This window comes from Chenopodium album, chromosome 14, assembly GCF_948465745.1.
Source record: "Chenopodium album chromosome 14, dcCheAlbu1.1, whole genome shotgun sequence".
NCBI lineage: Eukaryota > Viridiplantae > Streptophyta > Magnoliopsida > Caryophyllales > Amaranthaceae > Chenopodium > Chenopodium album.
Window position 1 is genome coordinate 12,018,576 of NC_137847.1, and position 19,717 is coordinate 12,038,292.

Here is a 19,717-nt window from a genome sequence, read left to right on the forward strand (position 1 = left end):
TCTCGATCATTTGTTTTACCAAAAAGTAAAATTACGCTCCTTAATATTATTAATAGATAATAATTGATTATTAAAAGGCATAACAATTATAATATTACACTAATCAATTGGTTTCCCAAAAAGTGAGATTAGGCAAAAAATAATCATTTACAAATTAAGTTATAGTTAATGAAATACTTAATATAATGTTTGCTTGAAACACGTTATACTTCTCCGTTTCTTTTTAGTTGCTACACTAGCCTATTTTGGAAACTGTTAATTAGTTACAACACTTTCTATTTTTAACATTTCTTTCTCTTTATCTCTCTCCTATCACATGGCTTCATTTTATTTTTCTCTCTATTTCTCTCATCTTAAAAAATTGTCTAGGAGAACGTGAAGATAAAAGTACGTGTAAAAACTAAAAAAAGGAGGAAGTACCAAGGATATCACTTAAGTTGGGCTAAAATAAATAGTGAAGGGTTAAAATAAAATGGTGGAGGGTTAAAATAAAATAAATTTAGAATACAATTAATAGATATCGGTTACTAATAAATATATCATTTTGTAAAAAAAAAAAAAGTAAAAGTTCTAAAATAATTCAATAATTAACTTAAAATTTTCAAAACATTGCTTACTTATTATAAGAAAATTTTTGAAAGTTAAGAGTAAAATGCAAAATAAATAAAAGTTATTAAACATATTAATAATTAAAATTGCAAGATATTCACCATGTTAACATCTTGATACTTTATATTTGTATAGTATACACGATCATTATTTACAAACTATAATATAAGTTTTGAATACAATTTAGATAATTGTTGTTAGAGAAAATACATGTTGATAATTTGATTAACAAAAGAAACATATCAAGGGGTATTTTGGACAATTTTTCCAGTTTAAGGGGGGTAATATTGTACTTTTGCCATGACTGACATGGATACAATACCTTGTCATGAAACTCACTTAATGTTTACCTACCAAAAGAGTTAGCATAATAAACGCCTGTTTTCTCCATTGAAGACTTGAAGTACTCCTTCTTCCTTCCTCTTCCTTATAACTCTTTCCTAATTTCCACCATTTTCAACTGCATATTTGGAAATCAAATAAAGAAAACTGCTTCAATGGAGAAGATGGTTACCTCTACCCTTTGGGGTTGACCATGCCCTTTATTTAACACTTTATTCATAGGGTTTTAGTTTAATTTGGCGGCGAAGCCGCTGATAATGGTGATGTCTCCGATGGGTCATGGGTGGAATTGAGATGGTCTTCGCGAAGATTCAGCTGGTGGTTCTATGGCTGCCATTGATGAATGAAGGAAGTAAAATTTATGATGGAGTTATTTCATTGCTGGCTCAGCTAAATGCCACACAACAATAATTGACAACATATTCATGAGTTGGCAATTAATACTGTTTGACTTATTTACAAAAGAACCATTTGATAAACGAAAAGCGTTTATCAAATATATTAACTGGGGCGGCCTCTTGTTGTTACTATAATATAGTTCTTGAATACTATTTAAGTGACAGTAGTTGTTACTAAATAAATTACAAACATACAATCATTACTACCCGTTGTTTTTTATTTTTATTTTTAAAACTTAGCCCTTTTTTCTTATCTTTTAATCACAATTATTTTAATTATTTTTCAAGTGACTACAAACGTTTCGTGGATTGAAAAACTTGATATTTGTATCTAAAAGTGAATATTAATTTCTTATTAATCTATTACCGAGATAATTCAAGAAGTTTAATGTGTTGCCATTGTGGGTAATCTAGTGTCCATCTTCTGTTACTAATCAATAATCTAACTTTAAAAAGTTTATGCTTTGATGTTAAAATCTGGGAAAACTAAAGAACATTGGAAATAACGATATTTCCATTCACACAATACTATACGATTCGATTGAAATGGGATGAAAATATAACAAAAATTGTCTTCAAACCAATTTAATAATCTAAAAATCAATAAAATGAAACTAATGTATGAATAATCTGTAAAGTAAAAAAAAAAAAAAAGATTTTATTTCCAGTTTAAGATTCATACAAATAAATTAAAAAAAAAAACAAAACAGATTTGAAACAACAAGGATAAAGAACAAATAATTAAAAAAACTGTACATCGAAACATTATAGTAGTACATTCATATCAATTTCTGAATAAAAAAAAAAAAAAAAAAAAAAAAAAAGACATCAAAACTTTAAGCAAAAGATGAGGACTAATTTTTACAGAAAAAATATAAAAGAAGATGAAGAACTTTTAAAGGGAGAAAAAATCGGACCACAAAAATTTCAGCCAAAAAAAATGAGAGGAGAATTTTTCGCTAATTCGATAGATAAACAATGTTTGATTTGTGAAACATTATATAAAAAAATAAATTATAGAAAAAATCTGAAGAAGAAAAATTCATGAACATGAAAAACATTAAAATGGAGATAAGAGAGAAAAACAGACCATAAAAAATTTCATCCAAAAAATTAGAGGAGAATTATTAATTAATTAGACACATAAACAAAATTTGATTCATGAAACATACGGAGTAACATAAAATATTAAATCAAAGAAAAAATCTAAAAATAAAATAAAATAATTTCATGAACATGGAAAACATTAGAAGAGAGAGAAGAGAGAAAAATTGGACCCAAAAAAAATCTAGCCAAAAAAAAAGAGAGGAGAGAGAATAAGGTGGTTGGGAATTTGAGTACATTATTTGTGCCTTGAAAATGAAAATCAGATTTGAAATTATGTTTGAAATTTGAATGAAATGTTTTAAAATAGTTTTTTTTGGACCCCATACAAAACATCTATCACAAGCTGCCACATCATTGGTTTATACTTGACCCACATAAACCAAGTTTATGTATAGCCTTTGCCGTAAATATCTCCAATTCTAATATGCATAAAAATTATAAAAACTTGATATTAATAAGATATACAATGAGACAAATTCAACAAGATTCTCGTGGACTATATTATTACTTAAAAATTAACGAGAATTATTTATGATTAAAGGTTTTAAAGTTTGACCGTACGCAAAATTTTATTGGACCAAATGAAGAGCGAGAAAAAAAAAAGATAACACTTATTAGTACATCCATCATCGATTATTTTTCTACCCGTGACCAGGTCTAAATGAGGCCTAATCCGTAACCCTTTTTGAGCCAAACCTACTATCAACCATACCAAGCCTAATCCATTGTCCTGCCCAATAGCCAAACTATAGAGGAATGTTAGTTGGTGTAAGTTAATTCATCCCCAAAAAAACTACATTAGCCTCTTGATGCGAGAGAGATGTAATTTGAAGGCAGTACTTGGTTACTCCCTGGGCAACCATATACCCTAGTGACGCAATTAATATGGAGAAATACAATCTTTCTTTCAGTTTATAAAATGAGGAATAATCTTCTTTCAAAAAAAAAAAAAAATTGAAGAATAATCTAATGGGACATGCCTATCTTATTCAAAATCTGCCTTCCCAGGTAAGTCACAACCTCTACTGTTGAGAGTTGAGACTTAGCTTGGGACTTGTGAATCCCAAACCGTAAAAGTGGAGACACATTTTAGGTCTCAAATAATCGCATTGACGCTCTTCCATTTTAGTGCTATACCAGAGATACTAAGCCAAAGCACAAGAGACATACAAATAAAATACATCCAGGTGAAACTGATTAGCAGTTTAGCACACAAGCCAATCTAATATAAATTACAGGATTTTACAAGCCCAGTCAAAATTTGGAAGCAATGAGACCAAGCTACAGAAAGGTCTGCGATCCCTTGGCTATCTCGAGCTGCATATCTGCATTGGCTATCAATCGTTCATTCAGCAGTTGGAAGAAATGCAACTGTCAACTTGTTTAGCATCAATTAGTTCGAGGCCATGACGAAGCATCAGAAAGATGTTAACCTTTTTTATGTATCACAGACCCACCGGCTTGCCCATTAGTTTGGGGAAAGGGTCTTGCTTGCTCAGAACTACGACTTTACTCTTGTGTGCAAAGTACCCTTTTATAAGGTTTTTGTGAATTAGAATTGCAACTATACATTCCACCTGCATCAAAGTAATAGCACAAAGATTAAGCCCCCATTGCAACTGGTCAATAGCAGAATTAATAAGTAAAAAAGCAATCACCTCATCAAGATCCATGTCTATCCGAAGCCATTTCAGTGCTTTGACTATAATGTCCAATTTCACCTGATGTGCTTTACTTGGATCTTTTTGTTTTTGGATAGTATAGCTACAAATGTGAAAGATACATGAATAATCAGCTTGATGAGAACATGTATATGAAGATAATATGCGCTTACATTTTTTTCAGTAATCTTCTGTAAACTTGGAGCTCGAGTTTTTCTAATACAAGGTAAACACCTGATCTCAAGAACCTAACAAAATAAAATTCAGTTCCACGATAGCAAATCAGCACACCCAATGAATAATTTTGAGGGGCCAAACATTAAAAACAAAATATACCTATCTTCGTGCTCTTGGAGAGCACACCGTAGTAGTCGGAGATCACCTCTTCTAAGAGCTAAGACAACATCCCTGTACTGCATAATGCAAATACCACATATAAATGTAGGGCTTGAGTGTAACAAAATCAGATCAAATATGTTAACAAATAATAAAAATCCCAATGGTTGCTTTCTGCAAGTATATTTAAGGGAAATCGATGTTTTAACTCAGTTCATCAAGTATGATTTTCTTTTCTATATGCAGTCATATTCTTTTCTAGGTTGTATCCTTGGTACATGGAGAACATTTGGAAATTATCGAAATAGCAACAAAAGAGAAGGCAAAAAACCAAATAACTTATTTCACCTCAAGAAGATTATACTTCTGCAACAGTAACTCTCCAGGCAAGATGCCTATTGAAAGCTTTACAGGTATCAGATATTTCAGGATCATCCTGTTATATCAAAAAAAAAAAACCAATATACATGTAAAACAAGAAAATGAAGCATACAAAAGGATGCAGAAAAAACTCAAAAAAGTATGGAAACTCAAATAATTGAATGCGAACTCTTCCCCCCCCCCCCCCCCCCCCCCCCCCCCCCTCTCACCCCTTGCAAGAACAACCAGAATACAGACCTGTACTGCATCATAATAAAATCTGCCAGATAATTGAGCAACCACACTGAAACAAACCCGTAACTCTCTTCTATCATGTAAGATTAAGTAAAAAACCTGAGCATGAACGTGAAATTTTGTCTATACAGTTTAAAGAGCAGAGGAATTTCTTCTGTCCAACAAGGATAATTTTAAGTGCAAGATAAATAAGGCAGGGAACTTGAATCTGAATAGTACTACTGTATTCTGGAATGTGCAAATGTGGAGAGGGATGTTCAGGCAACATCTCATACTGTAATAGACTGATAATCTTCATGCTAATAACAGTAAAATAAAGAGACAGATTGGTTATTTAATTAGCTAATTAATCTGATTTTTTTGGTAAGTTAATTTATAAAGAAGAAATTAGAAAGATGGAAGCTTTACTATTGATTGTAATGGTGGAAGGGTTACAAATGATAAGTTAATAGCTTAAGGCTATTTCTCTCAATAGTGAGTTGAGCTCACAACACTCCAAGGAGTGACTTGAGGTCACAACTCTCAACAAGTTCATCCAATTTTAGCCTACCTTCTTCTTTCTTCCCTCTCTCTATTTATACTAAGGTTACAAACTACTAACCTAATAATACTAGATTTCCCAAATTGCACATACCACATTTGATAACTACTGACATACTAAACTACCCATAATACCCTCCCCTAAGTCAGTTCATTACACATACCAAGAAATCAGAGATGCAAACTGGGGACTCTTTGCCAAGGTGGAAAGGTTGCATAGATCAAAATATAGTATTAAGGTTATTATAATAAACAAAATGAACATCCATCAAAAAAAAAAAAATGCAGCTATAATATGCACAAGGGTCAGCTACAAACTTGTTGTGATAATAAGAATAAAACAAAGCAGAATTCACTAATTTTTTTTTTGTAACATGCATATTTAACTGTCAATCATTTGAGCTACAATGAAAAATATATACTTTGTATATGCTTTTTGCTTGCAGAGAAAGGAATATCCCTTGACCTATTCGTATAATGTGATTCTCAAACACCACGAGATATCAAGACCAGAGATTGTGAAGGGGATGCAAACAATACCTTATATTGGCAGCATGGTCAGGGTGGCAATGAGCCAGAGCATAGGACAATTTCTCATCAGCCTGCAGGTTAAAGACACTGATTTTAGATATGAGGATATGCACGAGAACCATGAACAGAATTTTCCACTAGATCTAACAAATCCAAAGCCAAAACTAGCACACATTCTGTCTTAGGTTGATTCAGTGAGTGTTGCTTTGGATCTTGGTTGGTCCATTGTGACTTTTTAGTAGTAATGCAAACAAATTGAGTGAATTGAGCTTTGGATCTTATTCCTTTAATTGTGAGTTGTTAGTGATACAAGAAAATCGAGGACCAATGACTTTATGTTCAAGAGCAATCCTCAACAGCTGACTTTTTCGCCCTTACCTACAAGGGCTACAACCAAAAGTTATTAAGGAAGTAACACCAAATTAATTCTTTATATTGTATTTCCTTACTTTCTTAGAATCATTCAATATGTTAAGATCTGAGGCTACTAAACATATACGCAGCACCAGTGACTTTTTCCAGCCATTAATTCATTCCTTATGTTGTATTTCCTTAAATGTTTAGTGTAAAAGACAGTGTAACCAATCCAGCTAAGTTATTAAACCTGAAATTCAAGACTATAAATGAGAATTAGACCAAGTACAAATTCGGCTCATGTATGATGTATCTGGCAACAGGAAATTAGTAGAATCCTCTCCAACAGACAGCCTTCCAAAATCATATGACCATTCAAAAGATGCAGACACTGATTGCTCAGCATAGAATGTTTGGGTTGTCAATCTGGAACTTAAATACACTAATTGCTGATCTTCGAAATACTGAACAGTATGAGTCTATGAGATAATGTACACTTATAATAATCGAGAATTATGAGCTGTATGTTTGCTTCTACATAAGCTACAAGAGTACAAAGGAACCTAATATTGACAGTAAATGTAGAGAGCTGTTTTACCACAGTTTCTTGACAACTTACAACTACAGCGGATCCTCCAACAGACATTTGTATAAGACGTAAGGTAATTACAGGTTTAATAAGAGAAAATTATTGCCTGTAAAAAAAAAAAAAATCACTTACAGCTGGGAAATTTTCATTGAAAACTTCAAGTCGGCCCGTATAATACATGTAAGTCACCTGCCACAACATAGGAGTCCAACATCTCCTGAATATAAGCAAATATATTGATATATGTATTTTGACAAGGATAAATAACATTTTGAAAAATGCATTGTGAAGTACCTTATCTCTGGGTGGAAACTCCTCAAAATCAAATATACGCGCAGTCTCAATGCTTCTTATAACACTTCGACAGAGATGGACAGTACCAAGCTGTAAAAAGGCAAATAATACAAGTTCATCAAATCATGAGAACAATCTCCTTTCCTTAGCCATAATCAAGATTATATAAGTCTGAATTAGCTAAACTAAGTCCAGCTGTCCAGTCATGCATAATATGACATTAACAGCATATTTGAACAACAATAGTGAAGAGAAAGGGAAAGGGAGGGGAAGGAAAAAGAGGGAAGTGAAAGGGAGGTGAGGGGAGGGGAGGGAGAAGGTGACTTTCCATTTTCCTTTCAAATCTCTCCAACAATGGAGGGATTTGGTATATTAAAAAGGGAAGGAAAATGGATCCTTCCGATTCCCTCCCCTTCCCTCTTGCATTAGATATCCAAAGTTTGGAATTGCTGCAAGTTCACTTACACTATGTTTGGAATGAGAGAATTGGAGGAAAAGGAAGAGAAGAGAAAAGGAGGGAAGCATCATCTATTGTTTGGATATTTAATGGAAGTATGGAAGGGGAGGGAATTGGAAGGATCCATTTTCCTTCTCCTTTCAATAAACCAAATCTCTCCATTGTTGGAGAGATTTGAAAGAAAAATAGAAAGTCACATTCTCCCTCCCCTCACCTCCCTTTCCCTTCCCTCTTTTTCCTTTCCCTTCCTTTCCTTTCACTATAATTATCCAAACATAGCGTTAAGGAGCATCATTAGAAGATAGAGCAAAGGAGAAGATGTCGTGTCATAAATGCGGCAATTGCAATTTTGTGGTGCTGCTCGAGTTTTCCAAAGAACCATGCTAGCTAGTCACCTGCTTTGGGAGCAATGACAAATTTGTGGTGCTGCTCGAGCTTTTTAAAGAACCATGCTAGCTAGTCATCTGCTTTGGGATAAAATTTCTTATTTAGCATCTTCTTGGCAAAGGGAGCTTTTAGTAGTTATTCAGTGGAAATTTACAGAAACTGCGCTAATTTGGAATCTGACTTTGCTTCTGTTCATTTATTAAAAATAAAATCTTTATAGGGGGGGGGGGGGGGGGGGGGGGTCATTTCTCCCTTACATCAATTTCTAGTCTAGTAGGTGAAAGAAACACCCTCTAAATACTTAATGAAGGAGTGATACAATTAGAAATTACAGCACATATTTTACATTTATGACATAGATAATATGATTATGACAGAATGGAAAAGAAGGCATTAAAGAGATTAAGGCAACAATCAAAATGCACCTTGAAGTAGATTTTGAACAACTGACAAGTCACATGCAAGGCTCCAACACGTTTTGGCCCTTTTCCCTGCCAAACACAGCAGACCCATATCAACATCATTCCATCAAAACAAATGAGTCTAAGCATTGTTCCTGGAACAGCCCTCTTCGAAGCAAACAGGCAGAACTCAAGAAGACACAGCCACCATGCATTTACATGATTTTATATAAACAAAAGATAGAATGAGATGATAAGAAACCAAGAACAAGAGGGCAAAAGATATACCTAGTTTACAGTTCGCAAGTTTAGCCTGCAGATCTTACAATAAAGCTAACCAGATTATGTGAAGACATGAGTCTGAAATTTTCTCATATTTTCATGTATTTGTTGGAAATTTAGACTTTGCCGTCTTTTTGTACATAGAAATTGATGTTTTAGAGCAAAATATATATATATATATATATATATATATATATATATATATATATATATATATATATATATATATATATATATATATATATATAAAGTTTGCTCAGCTCAACACGATAGTCCAAAGCACAATGCATCCACAAGCTCCAAGGAAGTCACAACAACGAAAATAAACGGAGTAACTCAATCTATGCAAGTACTAGATTCTCTATCTTCTCTATTATCTAGATTCAATTATCCAGTTACCCCATTAAAAATGTTCATCCTCTGTGAGTCTGTGATAGGCCTCTTTGAATAACAGTTTTCTTTCAAATTCAGCCGGGAAACACAAACAAGTCCACTCTTACTACACAATTTTTTTTGTCAAGAACTCTTACTACATTTGTATCTTCAGAGATATTAAATTCAGATCCCCCCTCCTCAGTCCAGACCCACAATTTCTCTATAAGATATGATGTGGGTAGGAGCCATGGCACCATGTACAATTAGATTAACTGCAGTCACTTCCTAGGAACCTAATACTTGCCACATTTTGAGTATACCTTCCAATAATTCTTTATTTAATTTTTTTTTTTTTCTTTCTAAGGTAATACACTGATGAGCAAAGATTTATCCCTCAGCTTAAGATTCAAAGTTCGGCTCTGTCTGGGGGTGATGATGAGCTAAAGTGGCCTTGTTAGCTACTCTAGAATCTAGTGAGCTGAGCAGGGCTAAACACAACATGCAAGGCTCATGAGTCTCTCTAGACTTTAACATTAAATCTTTACATATAAAAAATTCTGGCTTGCATTTACTAGTAAAGACTTCACACAAGTGAGGGTCCCAATATAATAGCAAAGATAAAGAGCTTGATGGTTGGAAATATCTTTAATTTAGTTCGAGATGTAAACTACATTAAACTTCAAGTTTTTGAGTTTGATAAAGTTGGAGGCTTGGAATGCTACAAACCAAGTTGAGCTCACCTGAGACTAGCTACTCCAAGTTGGAGCTTGATCTAAATCATTCTCACTCCTAGCTCCACCTAAAGGTGTGCTCTTTTCACCTTAATTTCACTCGTCTAAGTTTATTAACTTATGTTGAACCTATCTAAACTTATTGGTCTAAATTAACCAGAACATATTAGAATATATTGTAGTTGTGAATAAAGCTTCAGTTGCCTTTATTAACCTTGGATTTTAACTTATGGCCCTGAACTTTATTTATCAAACCTATCAGCCCTAGCAACTTAGCAAGTGGATAAAAAGTGAGGAAAAACTTTAAAGTCATCATTACTCCTTCCATCCCTAAATGATAGGCCATATGTCTTTTTTTATCTTCCCAAAACCTAGGCAACTATCTAAATTTAATTAGCTAAAATTTTAACTTTCTCACATTAGACTTACACTGAACTAAGAACTCCAAGGAACAACATATAAGAATATAAAGAGTGAAGAATATTTGTAGTACTTTAACTCATATACTTAGAAATGACTAATCTAATGGAGCCTACCAAAGTACCAATAGAGGGAGTATTGCTACTTGTCACGGCCTCCAATTCCGGTCTTGGCCTCTTAACATTTCCATATCTAGTCTAATTCCACAATCTATAAGGCAAGGGATGATGTCAATTAAGGTTCTAAGTGAGGCAAATTTCCAACTTGCAGACATAAAGTCAAACAAGTGCTCAAAGTGCACTATAATGCTCGGAATTGTCTCGAATTACGTCAGTAAAGTAGTACAGGTTTTTCTCTTAACATAAAGAATAGTGGATCCAACTTCCAAATTTTCTAATTGATCTGAATATGTGATATAGGATAATGATGTATTGCTATGAAATTCTTTAATTTATTTTTACAACTTAAATCATAATATGCATTAAGTGAATTTAACTCATGAACACCATTTAAACAATAGAAATGTGTACTCACAAGGAGCTTGCAACTCCAAATTTATCATAGTGATATGAAGAATTTACTTACAAACCTAACAAACTTTTCCCCAAACTACCTAAAACTATTTTCGACCAAATTCCCCCTATAAACCCTTTTCTTAACCTGGATTCTCAAAAAATAAACCCCATGATAACTTGATGGCATACCACGGTTGTAACTCTGGCAGCCCTCATGTCCTCACCTAACCAGTTACATGCCTTCAAGGCTTCAATTTTCCTTTCGAAATATACAATATAAACCCACAAACTAAGAAAACCGGCAATGATAATAAAAGCATTGTATATGCTGAATCAAAAACGAAATTAAAGGGACTAAGAAGGAAGTGAAGAAACATACAGCAAGGACACCGAAAACTTTCATGAGAAAAGAACCAGCCGCCTTCAATTTGTCCGGGGTTTTACCATTTGATGCCAACTCTCTATCAGCCTATGATCACAACACACAAAATAATTCAAACAAATGCCATAACCAATGCCAATAACTATCCCAACACAGTATAAACTAGCAACTATAGTATAGTATACATCAATCATACCCTCTCAGCAATAATCCTAATCTCATAAGCAACAACACATAACGCTTCCAACGCCCACGCCGATTCCCAGTTCCGAAATTCCTGTATAAATGCACTAAACAATCACCCATTCCAAATTACAACCTACCCTTAATAATTCATTAAAAATAAATCAATCTCAAATTAATTAACAAAAAAAAGTATCATACTTGGCAAATTTCTCATAGGAATTATAAGCATCAACCAATTGACCAAGCTTGTAACACTGCAAAGCTCGAAGCAAAGGAACCAAAGTTTCATGTGATTGTCTGATCAACCTACTCACATCCTGTAAGATTCAATCAAAACCCATAAAATTGTAATACAATATAAGATTGAAAGACAATTACTTTAATAATAATAATAATTAACAATTGAAATAGTATCATAAGCATAAACCCTAGGATGAAGAAGAGAAAGACCTGGAAGATGTTGAGGGCGTCGGCAACAGAGAGGAGTTTGGGATTGTTGGAAGAGAAAGAAAGAAGGCGACGAAGTAAAGGTCCGTTTTGAGTAGCAATGGCGTCGGAGTAGCTGTTGAGGTAATCTGTTATTCTTCTGTGCGCTTCGCCCATGCTTATGTACGCCATTGTTTTTTCTTTCTTGCTCTAGTGCTTCAAAGCAGCAACTGGGGAGTATTGAAGTGAAGTTGTAATAGACAAGAGAGCATCAATAGGCAATAATTTAGTACTCACAAAGTGACAAGGGATGTGATTATGTGAAAAAAGCTATTTAGGGTTAGTTTGGGTTAATAAATCGGTGTTGGTTTGGAATTGGGAAATTAATTAATTTAGCGTAGGTTGAAACTTGATTATTAATCTAATTGTTGGAGTTCTTTTTTTGACAAATTATTTTTCATATTTAAAGTTTAAAATTGATATCACACGGGAGTTAATCTAACAATCTTTAAACCTTAAAAAGTACAAGATTACTCTTATAAATAGTGTAATGTCAATTATATCTTTCAAAATATGTATTTATATATTAATGACAGCACACCAAATAATTGGATATTTAGCTATTCAAATCATCTATGTGCTGGCATTTTGTTATTCTCTTGTCATTTAGCATTCTGTTATTTTGGTACAATGAATGTATTAGATTCTCTGCTAGTTAGCTAGGCTCAGCTCCTTAGTGCATGTAATAAAGCTGTGATGGTGTAACGGTTTTAATCAAGCAATCAAAATATCTCTCTCTCTATTCTCTTCTCCTAATCTCTTCTCTAATCATATTTCCTCTTCATTGAATTATTTGCATCAAATTTCTTTTAGCTATCACGGTATCGAGCCAATCAATGCAGTGATAGAATATCATCTATTGATTGCTATTCTATTATTCTCTTTTTCCTTTCTATCAGATCTCTTTTCTTCTCTTCTCTTCTTTTCTTTTCTGATTCTCTTCTTCTCTCCTCTTTCTCCTATTTCTTCTTCTACATCAATGGCTGGTGGTGGTAAGATCTCATTTCAGGATATGCTAAATCCTTTGTTTCTTCACCCCTCTGATAGTGCTACTTCGATGCAAGTAGACAAGCTACAAGGATATTAGGGCTTGGCGTAGAACAATGGAGATTAATCTTTCCTCCAAACGCAAGCTTGGATTTGTGCTTGGTATAATTGAGAAACCAACTGATGATGAATTAAAAGCTGAGCTCTAGAACACCTACAATGACATGGTAATTGTCTGGATCACTCATAATGTTTCTTCCAATGTTAAGAAATCTATTATGTTCATGACTTCTGCTACAGATCTGGTGAAATCTGGAAAAACGATTCTCTCTAACAAATGGATCTAGGAAGTATAAACTTAATAAGGATCTATTTGAGATAAAACAAAACTCCATGCTTGTGAATGAATATTATACATTATTGAAAGCTGTCTGGGAGGAATTAGATGCTATGAACATGTTGCCTGCTATATCTAATCCTAGTGTAGAAGTGCAAAACCTTTTGAATGCTTTTAACACTCAGAGAAAGAGGAGGCAAAGCTCTTCCAATTTCTGAATGGATTGGATGAGGTATATAACCCTAAGAGAAGTCAGCTGCTTCTCATGATTCCCTTGCCTTCACCAGAGATTGCTGCTGCTGCTATGCAACAAGAAGAGGCTCAGAGAGAGGTGTTGAACCTCAACAAGTGTGCAAGTGATCCAATGGCTCTGTATAGCAAACCTGCTGGAGCTGACAAATCATTTGTGTGCACAACATGTGGTCTTGAAGGCCATAGAAGTGACAAGTGCTGGATTGTCATTGGCTATCCCAGTTGGCATTCTAAGCACAACCATTCAACACCTCTCAATAGATCTAAATCCATTGGTGCTCAGAGATGGAGTTCTGGTCTTAAAAATGGTGGTTCAAAAATGGTTGTTGTGGCTCAAACCAATTTCGATAATGGTGGGCTGTTGTTCACACCCCAACAGTTGGAACAATTAGCCAAAATGATGCCTAAGTTGATGACTCAGGCTAAAGGTTCTGAGACTGATGAAGAACTAGATCATTTCTCAAGCATGATCTCATGTAATGCTATAGTAAGCTCAAGTGAGTATCATAGACTCTGGAGCATCAGATCATATGACACCACACTTGAAGAATCTAAGTGAAAGAAGGAGTGTGTATAACACACCCAAAATCAATCTTCCCACTGGTGATAATACTAAGATCACTCACATGGGAAATTCTGTACTTGAGACAGGTCTCACACTTGAACATGTGCTGTGTGTGCCATTGTTCAAGCACAATCTTCTATAAGTGCATAAACTAATTCACAACAGTCAATGTGAAGTGAAGTTCTATCCAAGCTACTGCCTGATTCTTGACACTAACACAAAGAAAATCAGAGGTTTGGGAAGAATGAGAGATGGTGTGTACTATCTAGTGAACCATCTCACAGATCCTTGGGCCCAGGACATCTTGCTTAAAGGCAAGATGACTGCTGTTAGCTCAAATAGCAGCATTGAAAAAGAAGTGACCAATGAAACAAAATCTCTCACCCTTTGGCATCACAAACTAGGACATGCATCTCTTGGAAAACTTAAGCATATAGCTTGTGTGAAACCCTACACTCAGTAAACTACTAAGGTTTGCATCACTGTCCTATGTCAAAGTTCACCAAGCTGCTTTGAGTGATTCACATGCCTTTTGAATTGATTCATATGGATATCTGGGTTCCATATAAAGTTTGCTATATGGGCAAGTACAAGCTATTTCTGACGATACAAGCCAAGATCAGGAAGAATATCACCCTTATCAGCAGTTAATTTTAGGTGACTGTCCATAGGAAGCTGTAAAGGTTTGGTGTACAGCATACCAAAATCTTTAAGAATATCTGTAGTGAATTTCTTTTGAAAGAGAAAGAAGCAAGCTCTTGATCTGTCTATTTCAATACCTAGAAAATATCTTACAGGACCTAGATCCTTCATGTGAAAAACCTCAGACAAGAGAGTTTTGAGATTGTTGATTTTTGACATGTTATTGCCACATATGAGAAGATCATCCACATAGACCAAGACAAGAGTGAGAGAGTTGTCTTTGAGTTTTGTGAAGAGACTGTAATCAGATTTGGATTGAGCGAAGCTCATTTGAAGCAGGATGCAGGAACAACTTGTGAAACCATTGTCTTGGAGCTTGCTTGAGCCCATACGATGATTTCTTTAGCTTGCACACTAAGGTAGGATTAGGTTTAGGAACAAGAGAAATATCTGCAAATTTCTGTATTCTGCTCCTAAGTCTTGTGTATCCTTGAGGCAGTTTCATGCAGCCCCGTTCCTGACATATTATGGGCCCTAGGCATAATGTTAAAAATAGGCCCCTGACATAACTAATCTTTTTCATTGAGTATATTTAAACAAAAAAATCAACAAAAAATAAAACTTGTTTTACGAAGTATTCAAATTATATAGTATAAGAAAAAAAAAAGCAATTTGTGCAAGCATTTAGTGGCACAAAATCATTATAATTAACTCAAGGCTGATTTTTTCTAGCATATCCTTCTCAAATTTCAATTGACAATGCTTCCAAACCATTCAGCATCTCTTATTAAAATTAAAGCGATTCCAGCGTACATTATACATTATTCAAACGTATAAAATTATACTAATTTCTTTTTAGAGCAATAAAATTATACTAATTAATTATGGTTATATTAGCTAGCTATCACTAGAGTTAGTTTATGATAATAGAACCATACTGATAATTATATTATATACTATAAATTAGAGTAAATCAAATCCATCGTTTAATCACGGCACAATATTTACAAATAAATTTACATACAAGAAAAAAAAGAGTAATAGCTACGGAGTACTTTGTTACCTCTATGCAATCGACCAAGGAGGGAACGTCGGAGGATGAACATAATTGCCAGAATAAAGTATAAAAAATATAAGCAAACCGCAAATACGAAATTGATCGAAACAATCAATAATATAAATAAGATGGGAGTTGAATAATTGGTGATAGATTTTTTATTAGTTTTTTTTTTTAATTTTTTTTATTTGTATTGTTTTTTATCTTGTTAATTGTCTTAACCATTGCCATAACCTAGAGAACTTGAATTTAGGTAATTGAAGAAAAAAATGTGAAGCAATATTATGCGTATGAATATAATACCAGTTAATAAGATTGTAAATTGGGAAGCTAAGCTATTATTCAAATAATGAGATGAAGAGGTGCATTGTGATTTTCACCAAATTAATTGACAGTTATTTAATTAATGCAAAAAATTAGTTATAGCTAATTAAGCAATCCAGTTTCCCATAGATTATTCTTTATATATGACTTTTTTAAATTTTACTTACACTAATGGAGCAAATTAGAAGCCCATTTACACTTTTTTTAAAAAATAATTTTGGGCCCCCTTAAGTCGTGGGCCCTAGGCTGTGGCACTCACGGCCTACCCTAAGGGCCGGCCTTGGTTTCATGTATACATCTTCTAAGAGATCACCATTTAGAAATGCATTGGTGACATCCATTTGCACAGCAAACCAATCTTCCAGAGCTGCAACTGCTAATAGTGTTCTGACAGTTGTAATTTTTGCAACTGGAGCAAAAGTTTCTGAGTAGTCTATGCCATACTTTTGCTTGCACCCAAGAATGATTAGTCTGGATTTGTGTCTTTTAATGCTGCCATCATGATTGTATTTTATTTTATAAAGCCATTTACATCTAATGACACTTATACCAACTGGTAATGTAGTGATGTCCTAAGTATTATTGAGCTCAAGAGCTTCTAGCTCAGAATTCATGGCTTTGCCCAGTGTTAGAGATGACAAGAAACAATTGAAATCAGGCTGAATGGAGGTAACAACAAGATTGGAAATGTGAAAGGATGGTTTGTTGAGCATGATGTAATCTTTGCTCCAAACAGGTGGGAAGGTGGGAACATGATCTCTGGTGGATTTTCTTACTGGAGGTGGAATGGGAGAGGAGTTTGATGAGGCAGCTGTTTTTATGGGAGAGTTTTGAGGTATGGAAGATGTGCTGTCATCAGATTGAGTTGAAGGGCTAGAGTGTGAAGTAGGTGAGGTAGGTGGAGTGTCATCTAACTCAGTGTCTGCAAAATCAAGGAAGTCAGTAGTAATATGTTCATACAAGGGGTTGCATATATAAATATTGAGAGGAAGAGTGGTATGGAAAGATATGCTCATGGAAGATGACATCCCTAGAAACAAAGGTTTGTTTGGTTATCAGATTTTTTAGTCTGTAACATTTTTGAGTTGCTGGATACCCTAAGAAAAGACAAGGTACCCCTCTGGCTTCAAACTTTTCAGTTGGATGTTCTAGATTATAAGCAAATGCCAAGCAGCCAAATACTTTCAAGTGACCATAATTGGGTGGTTTGTGAAACAAACACTCAAATGGAGTTTTGTTGTTAAGAATAGGTGTAGGGAGTTTGTTAATAATGTGTGTTGCAGTCAAAACACACTCTCCCCAATATAACAAAGGCAGAGAAGCTTGGAACCTCAGTGCTCTTGCTACTTCCAGCACATGCCTATGCTTTCTTTCCACCCTTGCATTCTGCTGAGGTTTTTTGACACATGATGTCTAATGAATAATGGCATGTTTCGCAAAGAATAACTAACAAGGGCCATCATCAAATTCCAAGGCATTGTTAGACCTTATAAACTTGATCTTTTTTTTTTCCTGAAAATGTGTCTGAGCATATGAGTGAAAGGTTTCTAGAGTCTTGAGAGAGTCTGATTTGTATTGAAGTAAATATACCCAAGTGTTCCTGCTGTTATCATCCGCTATGGTAGATTACTTGGTAAACTCATCTAGCTAACTATTACAAGGACTGACATTGCCTTTTCAGTTCAGGTATTAGCTTAATTCATGCATTAGCCTACTACAATCCATTTGCAAGCTGCAAAAAGACTACTCAGAGATCAAGTTGGTACTATATCTTAAGGTATTTCAAAGCTAACAGCTTACTGTGACAGTGACTAGGCTGGCTGTCCTATCTCCAGGAAATCCACAACTAGTTACTGTATTATTCTAGGTGACTCCCCTATTTCCTGGAAAGCTAAGAAGCAACCTATCATTGCTCGTTCATCTGCAGAGGCAGAATACAGAGCCATGGCTCTTACTACTTGTGAGGTGACTTGGCTCACAACTCTCCTACAAGACCTAGGACCGAAGAATTTGCCACCAACTGTTCTGAATTGTGATAATCAAGCTGCCCTTGATATTGCTGCTAATCCTGTTCTACATGAGCACACAAAACATGTACAGATTAATTGCCACTATGTTTGAGATCAGATTCACCAAGGCACTATCAAGACTGAGAAGATTGCTTCCTCTGACCAGATTGCTGATATTCTGACAAAAGTCCTTCCTGTTCAGCTGCATAATCAACATGTTTGCAAGCTGGGAGCTTCTTCTTTGCCTCACTAGGGATGACAATTTTATATGGATATCCATTAACCCGATCCACCCGCTATGAATAAATGGACGATAATCCGATTTAAATGGATGACGGACGGATGATGGATGAAACGGGTGACGGATCGGATTGGATTTGGATGGAGCTCCAAGCCATCCATCACTCGATCCATCATCCGCTTACCACCCAATCCATCATCCACCTGATACATTTTTTTTTAAAAAAAAAGAGGAAATATACTAATTAGTTGACCCTTCATGAAATACACTCAGTACAGTGTATACATTTCTCATGAAAATTATTTTAATAAAACATCCTAATACTCTTAGTGGTGTAGATAATGAACATGGATCTTCTGCTCTTCTGTACCCCTTTTAATTGCTATCAATCTTGCCATTGACAGTGACTGTTAAGTGTTTGATTGCACAAGGTCAAGAAAGTCCAAGTTGAAGAAGGAGCCTAAGATAATGACGATTAGTTAATTAATGTTGTATGTCATTTTTAAATTACTGTTTTTATCATAATTTTTAATTTTAAGAGAAGTTAATTTTATTATTGTTATCATCCGCTAAGCACCCGATCCATTTGTTTTACCCGCGGATGATGCATGGATCGGATATATATGGATGATGGGTTAGGCGGATGACGGGTGGATCGGATGGGGCGGATGGATGCGGGTGAAGCTCCATCCGACCCGAATCTGATCCATTGCCATTTCTATGCCTCACTCACCAGCTTGAGGGGGGTTATTAAGGATATCACACCAAATAAGTAGATATTTAGCTATTCAAATCATCTATATGCTGGCATGTTTTTTTTTTTTTTTTTTTTTTTTTTTTTTTTTTTTTGTCATTTAGCATTCTGTTATTTTGGTACAATGAATGTATTAGATTCTCTGCTAGCTAGCTAGGCTCAGCTCCAAAGTGCATGCATGTATCAAAGCTGTGATTGTGTGACGATTTTAATCAAGCAATCAGAATATCTCTCTCTATTCTCTTCTCCTAATATCTTCTCTAATCATATTTCCTCTGCATTGAATTATTTGCATCAGATTTCTTTTAGTTATCATTATATGTTTACCTTTATTAATAGGTACATGTTTTTATTTTGCTTTCATTAAAGTTAATTATCTTTTTTTGTTTTGCCTTCATTGATGTTGATTGCCTTTTTTTTTTTAAAAAAAAAAAAGACACTATTTAGAATAATGTGCAAACATATATACCCCTAAAATATTTGTTTACATGTTTTCCCTCTGTTTACATATTTTCCCTCATTAATGTAACCAACAACTGAAAAAGCTCTCC

General features: G+C 34.5%; 1 protein-coding gene across 2 annotated transcripts; it reads right to left on the reverse strand.

The window, feature by feature from the left end:
- Window positions 1-3,342: 3,342 nt before the first annotated feature.
- On the reverse strand, window positions 3,343-12,205 carry LOC145578922 (enhanced ethylene response protein 5-like). 2 transcript variants are annotated; one of them, XM_081636217.1, is made up of 14 exons: window positions 11,963-12,205; window positions 11,711-11,829; window positions 11,523-11,616; window positions 11,324-11,413; window positions 8,646-8,711; window positions 7,377-7,466; window positions 7,215-7,271; window positions 6,149-6,210; window positions 4,802-4,889; window positions 4,454-4,530; window positions 4,291-4,365; window positions 4,115-4,220; window positions 3,890-4,033; window positions 3,343-3,781 (listed from the first exon to the last, which is right to left on the reverse strand). In XM_081636217.1, exons 1-13 carry the CDS (start codon window positions 12,128-12,130, stop codon window positions 3,902-3,904), a joined length of 1,224 nt encoding a protein of 407 aa, XP_081492343.1. In that variant the 5' UTR covers window positions 12,131-12,205; the 3' UTR covers window positions 3,343-3,781; window positions 3,890-3,901. The 2 variants fall into 2 exon arrangements, with proteins under 2 accessions (XP_081492343.1, XP_081492342.1); XM_081636216.1 differs by having other exon boundaries at window positions 3,343-4,033; window positions 11,963-12,204.
- Between the last annotated feature and the right edge of the window lie 7,512 nt (window positions 12,206-19,717).

Bases quoted from the DNA above. Each gene is read 5' to 3' on its own strand.
- LOC145578922 (XM_081636217.1), bottom strand. From the start codon at position 12,130: ATGGCGTACATAAGCATGGGCGAAGCGCACAGAAGAATAACAGATTAC. The intron at 11,830-11,962 runs GTCTTTCTCTTC...TGAATCTTACAG, and splicing joins ACGCCCTCAACATCTTCCAG to GATGTGAGTAGGTTGATCAG. The intron at 11,414-11,522 runs GTATGATTGATG...TTGTGATCATAG, and splicing joins TTAGGATTATTGCTGAGAGG to GCTGATAGAGAGTTGGCATC.